General features: G+C 46.4%; 1 protein-coding gene across 1 annotated transcript in view; it reads right to left on the bottom strand.

Annotated features, from left to right (window-relative positions):
- Nucleotides 1-1123: 1123 nt before the first annotated feature.
- The window catches only part of RCOR1 (REST corepressor 1), a 118821-nt gene continuing 103270 nt past the window's right edge, over nucleotides 1124-16674 (bottom strand). The window contains exons 8-12 of the mRNA XM_061159477.1: nucleotides 14641-14835; nucleotides 9463-9540; nucleotides 9185-9242; nucleotides 8110-8336; nucleotides 1124-5221 (exon numbers count right to left, since the gene is read on the bottom strand). Coding sequence (XP_061015460.1) covers nucleotides 5180-5221; nucleotides 8110-8336; nucleotides 9185-9242; nucleotides 9463-9540; nucleotides 14641-14835 — 600 coding nt within the window. The 3' untranslated portion in view covers nucleotides 1124-5179. The remainder of the gene's footprint in view (nucleotides 5222-8109; nucleotides 8337-9184; nucleotides 9243-9462; nucleotides 9541-14640; nucleotides 14836-16674) is intronic.

Genomic DNA, 16674 nt, shown 5'->3' with positions numbered 1-16674 from the left:
AGAGCATCAGCTCAGGACACTGGGAGGGGCCTGAGCTGTCACTGGACGTAGTAATGGAGGAAGGCCCTCGAGTAGGGGTCAGAGGCAGGCGACACCGTGTTTCTAGTTCGATGAGCCTGGACACAGCAGTGCCACACACGGAGGAGGAGAACTTAAGAGACCACAGTGAGGGGCAGGAACTTCATCAGAAGCCCAAACAGCCCTCACCGGGCCCACCCCAGCAGCCAACGTGGCCTCCTCTGTCCCTGCCCGCACACCCTCTTGGTCTCCCTCCTCCTCTGTCTCCTGGAGGAAACCCAGGTTCTGGCCTTGGCACTGGCTCTCTCTGGGTCTGGACCGGAGTCGCCTCCGGAGACATGGGCTGAGGTCTCTGAGCCTCTGAGCTCCTTTTCCCAGGGGCCACCCCCTTGCAGCACTGCACACACGCTCCTTGGACACTCAGCGCGGTGACCACATCTGCCAGGCAAGGGCCTCTGGGAAGCGTCACGCAAACCCCATTCACTAAGGGAAGTCACCACACAGAGCAAGCCCACCCACGTGTTTTACATGTTGTGTGAGGCAAGGCTGATTTTTATACAAGCATTATCTAACCAAATCCTACATTCCGGCTAGAAAGGACCACAGAGACGGCCATGGGGCACTCAGAGAGTCCTCATGTGACTCAGCGAGGCACTGAGATCTGGGCTGTGTCCACTGGGCTGACCAGAGGCAAGACAAGCAGTCATCTCGCCTCTTCTCTGCCATAGTCCGGAGACTGTGCTGAGGCCGGCAGCCAGGTGTCCAAGCTCAGTGGAGCCAAAAAGAGAAAAACCACCAACAGGAAAAAAAATTCCTCTAATCAAACCTACACATTTAAGTCCTCAACTATCACAAACATAATGAATTCATGTCCACTGATTTGATCCCAACCATAAGATCATCATATATTATAAACTAAAAAATGTAGTTCAGGTAGATCTAAAGGTTAAAAACAAAAGCACTGCTGGCTGTGTGCTCCCACAGCGCGCAGTGCTGGGGAACGGACGCTTTCAGAAACCCAAAGACCCCGGGCAAGAGGCAGGGAAAACCCACTTGGTGTCAGTCAGGGTGGGGTGCTGCTTTGAGCCTGGTGGTCAGAACAGTCTTTTGTTTCGTATTTTATTACATCAATGGCTTGAAAATTTTTATTTAACTTCAGCAAATATTGGAAATAGAAAAGTGAATTTTGCAGAGTTTCACAAATAAAATTTTCAGTCTCTACTAACAAATGTTATCATTCGATGGCTAAGCAATTATAATGCTATGAACATTCACCACAATGAATGTGCTGAAATAGAAAACAGGCAAAAAGAGACATTAAAATATTACTTACAACAGCATTATTACAACATATTTTCTTTAAAATTCCAACATGGATTTTTATCACTTCAAAAGATATACAGCATTTCCATTATATTTGCAAACTTAACCTTATACATCTTTTAAAATCTTGAAAAAATTTTTAAGCAATCTAAAAAGCACTTAGCAAAGTTGATAAGTCTACGTAATGGAATACTATCTGCTCCAGTACAGACTTGAGTTCAGGAGAAGGGCTGTAAACACGCATTATCATACAACATGCATAGGCTGTACTGACCTTCCTTCGCTGGACTGCAACGTCACTGCAATTGTGCTTCACTATGAGAAGGGAAAGCTGCAGAGATCCGGGGAGTGGCAGAAAGAGGGATTTGTTTTGAGCATTGCACAAGATCACTAGATTCAAATTAGCTAACCACCTCAAGTCAACTTGAGATAAAGTCTTACTTGATATCACAAGCTTGAATCCGGGGTCACTCAGTTTAGATCAGGCTAGACAAGAAACACGAGGCTCTCGGGTGAGCTGGCTCCATCCGACCTTTGCTCACATAAGCAGGGATCCAGTTAGTGTAATGCACTATTTGGCTTATTTTTGGTATGCAATTATACCAATAGTACAATCTGATAATCAGAAAGACAAAAACAGGGCATAGTTGAAATTAAAGTGACAGCAAGCACACTTAGAGTGGTGTGTGGTAACAGTAAGCTTTTCAAACTCAACTACTTTTTCTTTCTCATTTTTTGATCAGAGGTTTACGACCATCAAAGGATCTGGCAGGTTAAAAACTACCCAAAGCCATCTTGAGGGACTGATGATGTCTGGTAGGCATGGACGCAGCGAGATGACGTGGGGAGGCGGGCGGTTTACACTAACTTCAGGGTCCGGCCGGCTCCGGTGCTGCCTCCCCACGGCTCCCCACTCAGTAAGAACAGGTGGGGCTGCTTCCTGCTTACAGAGCGATCCTACAGAATCCATCACTGTTTCAGACCAGTCAAAACAATATTCAAGTAACAAGGTGTTCAAATGAGTAAGTGAAAAAATGTTTACCTAACACTTCACACATCTACATAAAATTAAATAAAACAAACCTTTAATGCATATGCAATACAATTTATATCTTTCAGGATTTCTAAACTAAAAGGTAAACTATCATTTGCTTCAATGGTACTATATTTTGCACAATAACTTAGGAGAAATTTTCCACAAAAAATATATATAATTATGACATTCACATTGATAATTTTTAAGAAGACAAAGCTTAAGTGAACACTGCATCTGAAGCAGCTGTCATCATGGACCCTTACACATCCAAACACAACCTGCTGACGCACCCAAGTCTTGGTATGTTAAAAAGGGTCGTCCCATAAATAAGACCAAACCACTTCGCTTCTAAAGAGAAGTGATTTCTTTCATTTACAACATCATTGCAAAGACAGTGTAATGAAACAGTTTAAAACACAGTGCTATCTTATGCATGAAACTACAACAAAGGCAGTCAGGCAAAGACAACTACCTTTTTTCCTTCTAGCAAATGAAAACAACACACCCCTTTCCCTTGGCGAGAAAGCCAAAACTCAGTGGCCATGATGGCAAGTACACCAGCACCGTGACTCTTTGGTACTGGAGACCACCTGCTGCCAGGAGCCAGGTCAGGGGATGTCTGAGCACAGACGGGCCTGGCCCTGCCGGTGTGCCCGCTGAGCAGCACAGACCAGCACCAGCCCTGAAGCACTGCCAAGCGGGATCGACTCTTGAGGGAAAGAGCTTGGGGGTGAAGAGAGGAAGCACGGCTGGCAGAGAGACCGCTGCAGCAAGGTGCCCACTGCTTCTCTAACGAGGAAGGAGGGCTGGAGAAGAGGCCAGACGCAGCAGAAGCCTCTTCAGGCCTACCATTCTCTTTCGGCAACGTGCAAAACTCCTGCCACCTCTTGCCCGTGTTTTTCTGCCATGTCCAATTAGGCGGCAGGGTCAGGACAAAGACAGAATGAACCCTGCAGAGTGACTGCTGTGACTGCTGCCCGCCTGGCAGGAGCGGCGGGGGCGCCCAGCTCCTTGGAGGCTCTTCCTCACCAGCCCTCACGTGACCCACAGACACTGCATGTAGGGACAGGGGATGGGCACCAGAAAAGGCCCGAATCACTCCCCTCCTGATAACCTTTCTCCAGATTTCAAAAAAAGAAGTACAATTCCAAACATTCTAGGTGTCGTGCTGACCCTCTTCCTAAAGAGAAAATCAGCTGACTTAAAAAAAAAAGAGAGAGAGAGGGAAAAAAAAAGCGAGGGGAAAAAAAAAAAAAAGCAAGGTGTGTGGGAGTCAAAACAACAAATTTTAATTGCATATTTCAAATTCTTAAGAATTCTGTTTATGCCTTAAAGCATCTGAAATTTTTTTCTTTTTGGTATTGAAAGCACAAAAAATACTTCATTGATGCAAAAACCAACAACAAAAAAGCTCCTTCCACGTATTTAGTGCAGACTGAACCAACCACGGGCCAGGGAACGGGGCACACCAGGAGGCATGGCGCAGTCCACCCTCAGCCCCTCCACAGGCCCACGGTCTGGCAAGAGAATAAAAGTGATTCTGCAAGTTTTAGAACATTTGTTAAATGTCTGTACTTGTTCCCAGCCCAACCAAAAGGCATCACATACCCCTTTGCAGATGGTTTCTTCCCACCTGGACTCACTAGAACCAGTGACCGAGCACGTCCCTGCCTGTTCTGTAATATCGAGGGGGGTGTGCCTGCATGGCCAGCACGTGACAGACAAGAGGCTGCGTGGAGAGACAGGCAAGAGGCCAGGCGTAACAAGAGGACAGCGCTCAAAGAGCATGGAGCTTTGAGAAAACCATCGCCAGCCAGCCTCATGCCCCTTATTACCGCCCACCGTGACATCGCGCGTCTGCACTCTTGTCAAGCACCTGCAGCAAGGCCTCCCCGTCTCCTCATCTCAGTGATGTCATCTTTGGCAAGCAATCAACTTTAAAGAAGAATTAAGACACTGAAACAGAAAAGAGGGTTGAAAACATGGTTGCCGAAAGGAGAAGGCACCAATTCCCAATGTACAAGCACCAGGTACCGTGTGCGGACACTCTGGGAGTCGGGGGCGGGCAGGCGAAGGAGAAGACGGGGCAGCGCCCGTCCTGGGGTGACGATGCTGAAGGCAGCGAGTGCTGGGGTCCACGATCCTCCAAGGACAGTGCAGAGAATGAGCTTTCCACCACGTGGGCAGGAGAGGGGAGAGATTTAAGCCAAGTGAATTTATAGACCATAATTATACCTACATTGAGGGAAAGGGGAGTTGTATCAAGCTGTTTGGCACGATAAAGGTTATGACGCAGTCTGCCAATATGCAGGATTTCCGAAGAAGCATGATATCACTTAGGTGGATGCCTCAAAAAAGAACAAAGGAAACTTCCCAGAAGGCCAACGGGTCAGTTATTCTGAAAAGTACATTATGCACAAAGTAGGGACTGCAGGCCATGCAGGAACAGAGTCGCACCTCCGACTGACTCCTTGTTCCGAAGCCGCCAACGGGGAAGAGCTGCCGTAGGTGGGCCGGGGCTCCATGGGGGCGGCGGGCCCCGGCGTCGCAGGAGCGTGCAGGCCACAGGATCCCCACATTGAGGCAGAGCGAGAGACACAGAGAACTCTCGGGGAAGCGGCTCCACACGAGGAACGAGCGGAGAATTAAGGCAGGTGTAGCCCAGGACTGCGAGTGTGTGCCTTTTTGGTAATAGCTGCTTGTCCACAGAGCTGTGATGCGGATGGCTGGGTGAAGTCTGGAGGTACCTGAATCCTGGAAAATGCAGGCGTCCACACCAAGCGCTCAGGCCACCAGAGCGTCTCAGGAGGCAGACGCGTATCTGACGTCAAGGACAGAAGCAGCCTGAGCAAGGAGGAGACAGAAGCACAGGCAGGTCACCAGGACGCACTGCTGACTCTGGTCTGGAGGGGCCCCGCTCCCCTGTCCGGCCCCACGGCTCCCAGGCCAGGGCGCAGAGGCGGAGGCTATGCCAGGCCGCGTGGGCAGGTGGGTAGGCCTCCACGGCCATGTGCCTGGACCTCCAGGCCCCGCTCTGCCCTTCCAGCTGTGTGTCCGGGGCGAGTTATCAGGGTGCTTGTCAGCTGAAGGGACCCAACACTGCAGTCCACCTCACAGGGCCTGCAAGCACACTGCTGGGAGTCCCAGCACCCACTGGCGGGGACGTCTGGCACCCACCTTGTTCAGCAGACAGCCACAACATAAAGATCGTAGGATCTTCTAAACTTCACAGGCCTTTCTAATTCTCTATTCTTATTTTTAAAGACTGACTGCTGAACCTAGGCCTCAAGATCATCGAGGGTCTCAGAGCTTGCTGCTCCCCCGTGGTGTCTTATTTCTAAGGAAATAGCCAAGCTTAGAGTCCAAAATCTGAAAACAGCTGTGCCTTCAGGTGAAATCCCAATTTATGAGAACTGTTATTAATGAAATCAATTTCTCCTTAATAGTACTACACTCAATCGCTCTACACTTTTAAGTGAGAATGTTTACCTTCAAACCAGTCACCTTCAGCGTCATTCCATGCCTTTCTGACACCTCCCCAGACTCCATCTGTGCCCGCCCCTCCCCAGAGAACCCTGAGTCTCACACGCTCAACCCTCGTGGGCTACTCTGCCTCCTCAGCTCCAAAGAAAGCCCATAGCTAACAGACAGCCATGAACTTCTCAAATCTGTCTGCAATACATAAACAGGTAAGACCCACGGGCAGGCTGGACACCAGCAGACATCTTTCTTAGCTGCTAGACTCCACAGGAATGGAGAAATTACAAGCACACTAAGTTCTAAGCACTGATCAGACAGACAATTAGCCGGTTCCCTTAGGCCCTTGGTGGACACAGAGAAGCAGCTGGTCCTTAAAGATAAATTTCCTTCTGTAGGCTAACATACAGAGACTGGAAAACCAGGGTGGCAAAGCAGGAGGCCTGGTGTCTTAAGAAGCATAAGAAGAAAGGGACTAAAGAAAAGGAAGGACAGGCCTTCTGAGCTAGCAAGACAGGAGGAAACGTCAGCTGACAGATTAAGCCACATCAACGGATCATGAATGATGACGACTCTGGGTCCTCAACCTGCGATCACATTTTTCATGCTAACTCTGTTGGGGCCGGCTATGATGAAATCTGAAGAGGGAAGAGATCTGAGCTTCCTCTCATTTCTGCTTCATGAGCCTTAAGTCAGAAAACAGACCTGGAAGAAAGCTTTCATTCTCCAAGTTCTAATGGCCCTTCCCCAGTAATCCTCATGTTCTCAATGCTTCCTGAACTGAGTCCAGGACTTCAGGGAAGGTAATCTATTGTTAAAAGGACAACTAGCTATCAGACAAAGTCACTGCCCCAAGATGAAAACACATCTTTTGCTCCTGTGCTGTCCTGTTCATGGGCAGGCTGGGCTGGGTGGGTGTGAGTCAAGGAACCTCTTACACTGCCAGTACTAGAGACTGTGCACACACAACTGCAAATATTTTCTGGTAGCAAAATCTAAACAGTCTAATAAAATTAGTATGCTTCTAAAACTATGTCTTCTGACAGGTGTAGATGCCTCAAGGCTGTTTCTCAAACTGGCACGTGGACGCGGGGTGTGGGGGTGGCTGGCAGAGCTGTGCTCTCAGGGAACCCTCCGCACAAGGCTCATGCACGCACAGCCTGGGGGCCTCCAAGTTCTGCAGCCAGGCTCTGGGAGCAAAGAGTCACAGAACAACACAGAAGAAGTAACTTCAAGTCCTTCCTGCCTCGTTTGGGGAAGATTTTGATGATAAATTGATGAGTAAATTAATCCTCACATTAGAATTCTCCAGGCCAGAATACTGGAGTGGGTGGCCTTTCCCTTCTCTGGGGATCTTCCCAACCCAGGGATCAAACCCACGTCTCCCACACTGCAGGTGGATTCTTTACCAGTTGAGCCACAAGGGAAGCCCAAGAATACTGGAGTGGGTAGCCTATCCCTTCTCCAGTGGATCTTCCCAACCCAGAAATCGAACCCAGGTCTCCTGCATTGCAGGCGGATTCTTTACCAACTAAGCCACCAGGGAAGCCTACTATGTCAGTGAACAAGTGCAAAAATAAAGTGGATGTCGTGCACTCCCATCCCCTAGCCCTATGCACTGTCTGTGGGGAAGGGTGAGCATGCAGGAAGTAGGCAGGCAGCAGACGGCCCCTGAAGCCTCAGCAATCTCCCCTCAATCTCTGCCTACTGGGTCAGCAGACTCAGTGCCACCACCCAGGAGGTCACAGGAGTGTCAGTTCCACTCTGGAAATGCCAGGCAACCCAGGACCTAGACTTGTCCCCATCAGTCCTTCAGCCGGTGGCCCCCCAACAGCAGGCAGACTGGAGGTGTGGCAGCAGAGACACAGCAGGAGCCTGCAGATGCCCCTGTGAGCTCACACCTCACAGGGGATGACACACAGTTCACACGGCTGATCCTCAAGGCACTTCTAACTTACTGTCTTAGGGTCAAGTGGTTCCTGTATTTAAGGAAATACTGATAATGTGAAATATTCTGTGGCTAGAGAAAGTAGGGTGGACTTAAGAATTTGTCCAGGAGTTAAAACGTGAATAACGTACACAGTGACCAAGAAGTGACTAAAGTCAACATATATTACAGCATTTATGGGTGACAGTCATTACTGACACAGCTGAAGCCTAAATCTACTTCTTCTACAGCTGGAAAAGGTTATCAGTGAAGAAAGTAACTGGAGGTCGAGCATGAATCCTGCAGAGACCAGCTGCTTCAGACTCACCTCGTCGTCCTCCTCAGGCATCTTGATGGAGCTGTCTGGGGACTTGACAGGTTTCTGGTTACTGGGACCATTCTCTTCTTTCCCGTGCTCTGCCTCCCATTCTTGTAAAACTTCATCTATGTTGAAGCGGCGTCGATAATTTACAAAAAAGTTTTTCACTTGCACCACTGATTTGTTCCCAATCACATCTGAGATGGCCTGGAAATCTCGGCCGTATTTCCTGATGGCTAAGGATGGAAGAAAGTGTCTTTTTCAACACAAGAGAAAAATAATAAAACACACACTCACACACACACTTGAGACTCACCCCTGATCCAGATAAGGCAGCATGGGGGCTCCTAACAGCAGACACTATCTTAGCGTAGAAACCAACTGGAAGAGCAGCACAGCAGTCCACGAACGAGACCGGTCACACGGGCCATGTGCCAGATCGCTCACACGGTCCACGTGCAAGATCAGTCACACAGTCCACGTGTGAGACCGGTCACATGGTCCGCAAGCAAGACCGGTCCACGAGCGAGACTGGTCACAAGGCCGCGAGCAAGAGCAGTCACACGGTCCGTGAGTGACAGCAGTCACACGGTCCATGTGCAAGATCAGTCACAGTCTGCATGACCTGTTATGTAGGGTCTGCACCTTCTCACCACACACCACATGGCATAACTGAGGTCACCCAGCAGCTATCCTGTGCTGTGGACATTCCACACTGGCCTTTCCAGGGTCCCAGGACCAGAACACCTCCAACCTTACAGCCCTAACCCTCAATCTGCCCTTTCTGACTACTCAGAACCAAACAAGCAGTTGCTAAAACGAAATATGCCTTTAGACACCAAGACTTCCAGATTCATTTTTACATCTTGTGAGACATGGGAAAGGAAAAAAGCAAAGCCCAAAGGGAATGCAGAAATTCAGCTAATATGATGTCCGCTAGAAGGATGTAAGCTCACAGGAGTCTGTTGAAGGTGAGTGATGTGCTGGGAGCAGGCTGGGGCACAACTCCCTCCTGAGGCGACCGCTCTGCCTAAGCTCTCTGTTTAGAAGCAGAGCTTCTTGTTTCTAAGTACAAGCTCCCTACCTTGTACGGCGAGCAGTTGCTCTTCTGTGGTCCAGCGGGCGTTGCATTTCTGAATGACCTGGACATCCAAATGAGTCCTGTTAGCATATTACATTTGGGCGCAGGCATGTCCTCATGAGGATCAATCAATCTTCTATCAGAACGTTAACATCAACTAGGGTTACAATAAATGATGTCTATACCCTTCCTTCTAGGAGATGTGTACTGGAGACAGACAGTAAATCCTTAAACAGATAAACTCGGGTGTGACTTCAAAGATGATATTTACATAATCTTACCTCTGGAAGTCGGTATGGTTCTATTCCACCATCAAGTTTTTCTTTTAGAGCACTGTTCGTCTGTTTAATATTCTGAATCTAAGAGAAACAAGATTCTCGTTTTAAAAATGAAAGACTTTTATAAAGGTATGAAAAGAAAACAAAACTACGAAAGTTAAAAGAAACAAAAAACCAAGAGGAAAGAAGTTCCTGGTCTATAAGACAGCCCCAAATACAAGGTCCCTATTGCATCCTTTGAGAGCAGCTAACTATTAATAGATGTTTTAATTAACTTGCTGAGAGCAGCAGACAAGGAACAAACAAGAAAGGGGTGGTGGTGCGAAGGTCCTGCACACTCAGTCCTAACCCAACAGCCCGTTAACAGGCGTCCACCTGGGCAGCAGAAGACAGAGCCTGGGCCTGACACCAAACACTGCGCCTGGGCCCCCACACAGAACGGAGCTGCCGGCACAGAGCGGGCAGGGTGAAGGCAGCAGCCCGCCTTTCAGACTTCTTTAATGGGGAGGGGGAAAAAATGCTATTTTTCCACGAGCCTAATTTTGAGCAACTGTAACTTCTTCATTTTCTCACAAATTATTTTTTCCACATTCTTACTTTGATTCAGTGGACCTAATCTTTCACTGAGCTTGCCTAATCAAAAGAAAGACACAACAGGACAAACCATTGCATCAATCCAGGGCTGCTCCTTAATTCTGCTCAGACTGTGAGCAAGCTGGGTCACAGATGGGGCCCTTCTCACTCCACTCTAGGCAGAGGGGAATTTCTGTGCCAAGCACCAGGGGAACTCTGGCCCTGGCACTTTCATTCTTGAATATCACTTGAGCAAATAAGCAAGCAAGCAGAGGAACAAGTTCACTTTCCCAAGGGAAACATCAAAAACATTTTGTGAGCAGAAAGTGCCCTAGGCAAATGAAGAAAAGCAGCACTCCCAGAGCCAGGGAAGAGGTGGGAGATGAGTGGAGATACTGTCATATGGGCACTTCTAATACTTGTCTCTCTAAAAACTTTTCATACCTATACAATTTTCAAAAATCCCACTTTCAACTACTTACATTTCATCAATTGCCAGTTTCACATATCCTTTCCTTCTGTGTTTTACTTCTCAAAGGTTTAAAGGCTTCAGGCAGCGGGGGAGGGGTACAGGAAAGATTTTTTGATGCTCTGGGACCAGCAGGCAAGTAAATAAGACCAGCGCTCCTAAGGACCAGAGCTGACCCTGTCTGCCTTAGTAAGGGCCTCAAAGTCTACCAGACATGCAGCCCACTCCAAATCTTCTGATAACAATGCCACATCAGAACACAAAAGCAACTGAAAAGAAAAATACTGGAAATATGCACAAAATTTACTCTACAGTAAAAACCATAAACTCCGACCGTGCTTTACTGAAATTTGCTTTAGTTTATTTTGAAAAGGTATAAATCAGAAGAAACTATCTGAAACTTACTCAGAATAAGTAATTCCAAGCTCTCAGACCAGCATTACTTAATAGAACACTCTCTGATAATAAAGAGCACAATCTTAGATTCTTCTCAGACCTTGCAGTTACCAGCAACCCACAAAATACTGCAAGGCACTGAGATTATGTTCCCTGGATTCTGAAAATGAGGCCTAGAAACTTCCAACATGCAATGAGCAAATTCTCAAGTCAGGGGTCTAAAATACCCCATGTCTCGCCCTCTCCTCAGGCACTCCAGTTACTCTATTCATTCTAGCTGGTTGTTTATAATATATGATACAAAGCTGAGAGAGTGCATGAGATCTATCTATCTATATTGCACTGGGATTAAGTGACATGCATCTTCCAAGGAGACCAATCTATTTAAGTAACATATGCATTTTCTAAAAGCAGTGTTTTTGATAAAAAAGCATAGACATTAAATGAGTGGCTACAAGATAAAATATCCACAAGTTATGAACTAAAAGTTAGCTCAATATTCTCATTTACCCACATGCATTCTAATCATTTGTGTTTACTAATCAGTGTAAGAATAGGAGTTAGTTGACAGAATTATGCCAACTGGAAAGGAAGCCAGAATGGCAACCAGCTGGATAAGACATAGGATAAGAAAGTAACCAGCATGGAAAAAAGAACCAAACAAAGCAGTCCACTTGGCTTGGGGTCTTACCAAGGGCTCCTGGCTGAACATAACTTTCTTTTTCCTGCTTTACTGCGTGATTCTTCTCTAACATCAGACCTTTTCATTCCCTCCACCCAGCAAGTCCTGATGCAGCAGGCAGTGTCTGTTGGCTAAACTGTCCCCAGTCCCCTTCTCACTTGTATCTTTGACAGCGAATGAGGATCTCCTTGGAGCTGGGAGGAGCTGGGCTGCAGAGCCCTGGCACATAGAACGTCTAGGAGGTTCTGGGGAGGCAAGAGCTTTTCCTGCTGAAAGGGACAGAAGGGTCAGCTCTGCTTCCCCCTTCTTACTTACTGCCCTGAATGAAGACACAAAGGTGACGAAATGGCTTCTGCAGCATCCAGCATGAGGCCACAAGCAAGATGAAAACCCTAGAAGCTAAGGATGCAGGGAACTCTGAAAGAACCTGGGGCCTCCGAGGGCAGCACTGAACAGAGGAACTAATCAGCAGCCACTGACGTTGGAATTTCTTGCTATTTTAAAAAAAGAAAAAAGAAACAAACAGCTCACCATTTGAGCCACTGTTAGTCACGTTTTCTGTTACCATCGGATGAATGTGTCCCTGATACACGACCAGACGTGGGAGCGCCCAGAACACAAGGCCCACCGTGTGACTGACTGCCATGGACGTCCGGGAGTGCGGCTGGCAGGAGAGCTAAAGGCTGCAGACAGCAAACCACCGGCCTCACCTCCCAGTAACTGAAGACTCTGAGAATTCACTCTTTGGTAACGTCAACTCTGGGCAGCTACCTTCAAATAAAACATTCCTGCTCTTGATCCTGGCTCTGAAAACTGAAGGCTCTCTATCTACCAGACAACAGAATCACTAACAGCTCTGTGCAAACGGGTCTCACCCCCGTTCCATGTTGATATTGGAGAGTCAGCATCAGACACTCACCTGGCTGTGGGCCTGAAGCCCCGGGAGAGGGAGCTGAAAGGCAGGGGGAGCCCCAGCCCTAACCGGAGAGCCTCCCCCTGCACACGCAGCGTGCCAAGTCCTCATGCATCCTGTACCATCAGGCAGACAAGGATGAATCTCCTTGTTTGAGAAGAGGCCCAGAAAGATTAACTGATTCTCCTAAGACTAGAATACAGCTCTGCCAGCAGCTGGGACAAATGGCCAAGCCCGTGAGTCCATGGGGTTGGCTCGGTCCTGGGTTGTGCGCCTCCTGCACCAGGGGACAGACGGGCCACAGAGCAGGCCACCCCGCTCGTCTCATCTCGTCCAAGCAGCGAGAACTGCCAGTCCACAGTTCACCTTGAAGTCAGGGTGGGGGTGGGGGGAGATGACTAAGGCACGGACAACACTGGGCCACTCGGCTGACTTTTCAGTTTGACTTCTATGCAAAATCAGACCAAAAGGATGAGTCATTTCCCACACGAGGCACAAATAATCAGGAAAGGATTCATTTTAGAAGCACTATTCTTTACAAGAGCACCAAAAAAGTACCAAACATGTAGGAATAACTCTAATGAAGGAAACAGAAGACTTGTTCCCATCAAGAACCACAAAATTCTGGAAGAAACAAGATCACAGAAGTGCAGGGACAAATCATGTTCCTGGGTGAGAAGATGTTAACTCTCTATCTTGATCTATAGATTCAACACCATCCCAATCAAAACTCTAGTAGAGTTACTTTTCTGGAAATTGAGAAGGTGATTCTAAGTTTTATATGGAAACACAAGGGCAGGGATCCACGACAACGTTGGAAGACTCCCCTACCACGAAGCGCCATTTATAACCTGTTTCGTCAGGACCACGCGGTGCTGGTGAAGAAAGGACAAACACAGCTCCAGACACGACCCATACACACAATGGACACTAGATTTAAAACAAAGGTCCCACTGCCTTCTGACAGGAAGAAGGCAGTCTTTAATGAATAGCGCTTGGTAAACTAGATATTCATGTGAAAAAAAAAACAACCCTACACATAACAACAAAGAAAAACAGGCCAGGTAAACTGAAGATCAAAAGGCAAAACAAAGCTTGTAACACAGTGCCTCATGATCTCAGGAAGGGTTCCTAACAGAACTCCAGAGCACCCACCACACAAGACAAGAACAAGAAACTGGACCACCTCAAAACGAAGAGCATCAGTTCATCAAAGATACCACTAGGAGGGACCGGGGGCAGTCCAGTGGCTAAGACTCTGCACTCTCAATGCAGGAGATCCAGGTTCGACCCCTGGTAAGGGAACTAGATCTCACAGCTGCACCTAAGAATTCGCATGCCACAACTAAGACCTGGTGCAGCCAAATAAACAAATACTAAGGGAAAAAAAAAAAAAAAAGATACCACTGAGTGAGTGAAAATACAGGCCTCCAAATGGGAACGTGAGACAACCCCCTGCCAGCCCCGTAATTCCACAATGTGGTCACAACAGAGCGGTGGGGGGAGGCGCTGCTGGTGTCCAGTGGGTGGAAGCCAAAGCTGCTGCTAATGTCCTGCAAGACACAGAACAACTCCCCACAAGAAGAGTTATCTGGCCCCAAAAGTCAGCTGTGCTACGGTTAGGAAATCCTGCACCCAACACTCACACACAGCGACACAACCAGCCTGGGAGACAGTTCTCTAGTGCTGGACATGTGCACGCCCAACAACCTGGCAACTGCACCCTGAGGGGTGTCTCCAACAAGCATACACACACAATGCACCAAGAGGCACATAAACCACATTCCTATCTGTATCCAGTGTTAACAGCCAACAAGGGGAGACAACCCAAACTCAAAGTAAAACAGGAGCAAGAACTAAGGGGGGATGAACGGGGTGCTGGAGACCACGTTCCAGGTCTTGACCAGACAGAGGTAACGTGGGTGTGTTCATGTTATGAAAATCACTGAGATCTGTATCGAGATCGATACAGATATGTAAAATTTCAATTTCATGGTTAAGTTAGGAGAAAAAAAAAAATTAACGGGCCTAAGAGCCTCTGTCCAATTCCTTAGAAACAGAACACCCCTCTGAGATTTGTGAAGCGAGTGAGCAGCGAGAGCAGGCTGCAGGGCAGGGCACTCTTTGCCAGGACGGGGTGCACGGCACCTGTCGTTTGATCGACACCAGCTCCAGGTCCAGTTGTCTCAGCACCGTGGTAGCAGCAGTGGCATTGGCAGAAACAGCCTCCACATCTTCTTGAGAAAGAAACATTCCTTTTGGAGGTTTCCTTTTTGCTCTATTTTTAGCTTGAGTACTATGTTTTTCCTTTTTGATCTGAGGAATCGTCTCAGTAGGGGGCACCTGCATGGTACACATATTTGATAAATGATAACTGAAAAAATTAAAATGCCAAATGAATAGCAATAAGCATATTTTAACATGGCTCCAAACAATCTTAAGACAAATACCATGCCACACCAAAATAACCATCCACAAATTCTAAAACACAGTTAACAGACAAAGAACACTAGCTAAATAAACCACCCAAAGTGGACTCCACTTCCTTTCTTTAGCGACACAGCTTTATTCTATAAACCTCTGACAAGAAGCATTCCCAGCTTCCCAGCTTCTGGGAGGAATACAGGAAAAAAAAATAACCTGTGCTCCCTTCTGGTGAGCTGTGTATATATGAATAAGGAATGATTTCATCCTAACAGTCCCTAGCAATGTAGACAGACATATGGCCACAGAAAGAAAAAAAAAAAAATGATTCAGCACATGTATAGGATCCATTTAAATTCCTTAAATCTTTACAGAAGGTTATAAAAATAAAAACTTCAATATGAAACTTGTTTATATATCCCTTTTTTGGGATGACACACTTTTCACGGCATGTAACCTGCTTCAAAAACTATAACCTGTCATTTAGAAATGTATGACTGCTGCTTATTTTTTAAAATGCTCTTTCTAAAACCAAATCCTTTGGAAGTGAAATGCACTCACATCTTGGCAAGGAAAGGATAACATCCTATTGGTAACCATCTTAACAAGAAGTTTAGGTTAACTAATTATAATCTCATTTTGTTAGTCTATTAACACTGGCTGGTAAAGCTAAAAATACATTCAAGCTTGTTGCTTCACATGTTAAGACAGATAAAAAGACCATGCAGACTATGATGGTAGCAATAAGCTCTCAAACAAGTGGTAAGAAACAACACATAAAAATCTGAGTCAGCAATAATCTGTATTCCCTAATAGCACAGTGCTGGTCAGTATAGATCACCTACTGACCAAGTCTGTTTTCATACATTTTAGCACGCTAAGAAACTAACAATTTTTATTTTCAAGTTAGAAATTGTGCTATATAAATAAGAATTATGGAAACTAATATAAAACCAAGCCTCTTCTCTTTCATTTAAAATGTTCCACTGAAGACCTAATAAATAACAATGCATCAAAAACAAAGCTTATTAAAAACTGCAAGTTCAATTTGATTTTGCAAACAATGTAATTTAACTAATCCTTAAAATGATCTGGACACTCATATAGACCACTGGTAAGAGTGCCATCCAGAAGGTATGACCTGTTTCCTATTTGATAATAATATACTATGCCAAAAGAAATCTTAAGAATATATCTAGAACATTCTGACTCAATAATTCAACTTCCAGAAATTAATTCTAATGGAAAAAATTAAGCACACAAATATGTAGCTATGATATCAGATTTCAGCATTAATTATAGGGAAGAAGACTTAAAAATCTGTATAAATTAACTCAATTATAAAAGATTTGTATGACAGAATAACACATATACTGCTATGCATACAAATATATTTGACATAAAAAGACATCCAGGTTTAGCAGTGACACTCCTCAAGAAACTAAAAACAGTGTTGCCGTATGATCCAGTGATCCCACTCCTGGGCATATATAAGGACAAATCTGTCATTCGAAAGATACATGCACCCCTCTGTTCACAGCAGCACTGTTCACAATAGATAAGACATGGAGACAACCCAAGTGTCCGCTGACAAGATGAATGGATAAAAAAGACGTGGCACATATATACAGGAATCACTGCCTTATCATGGGAAGGGCTTGTGTAATTCAATGAAGCCACAAGCCATGCTGTGTAGGGCCACCCAAGACGGACAGGTCATAGCAGAGAGTTCTGACAAAATGTGATCCACTGGAGGAG

Source organism: Dama dama, chromosome 13 (genome assembly GCF_033118175.1).
Source record: "Dama dama isolate Ldn47 chromosome 13, ASM3311817v1, whole genome shotgun sequence".
NCBI lineage: Eukaryota > Metazoa > Chordata > Mammalia > Artiodactyla > Cervidae > Dama > Dama dama.
This window is presented reverse-complemented; position numbering and strand designations above follow the sequence as displayed.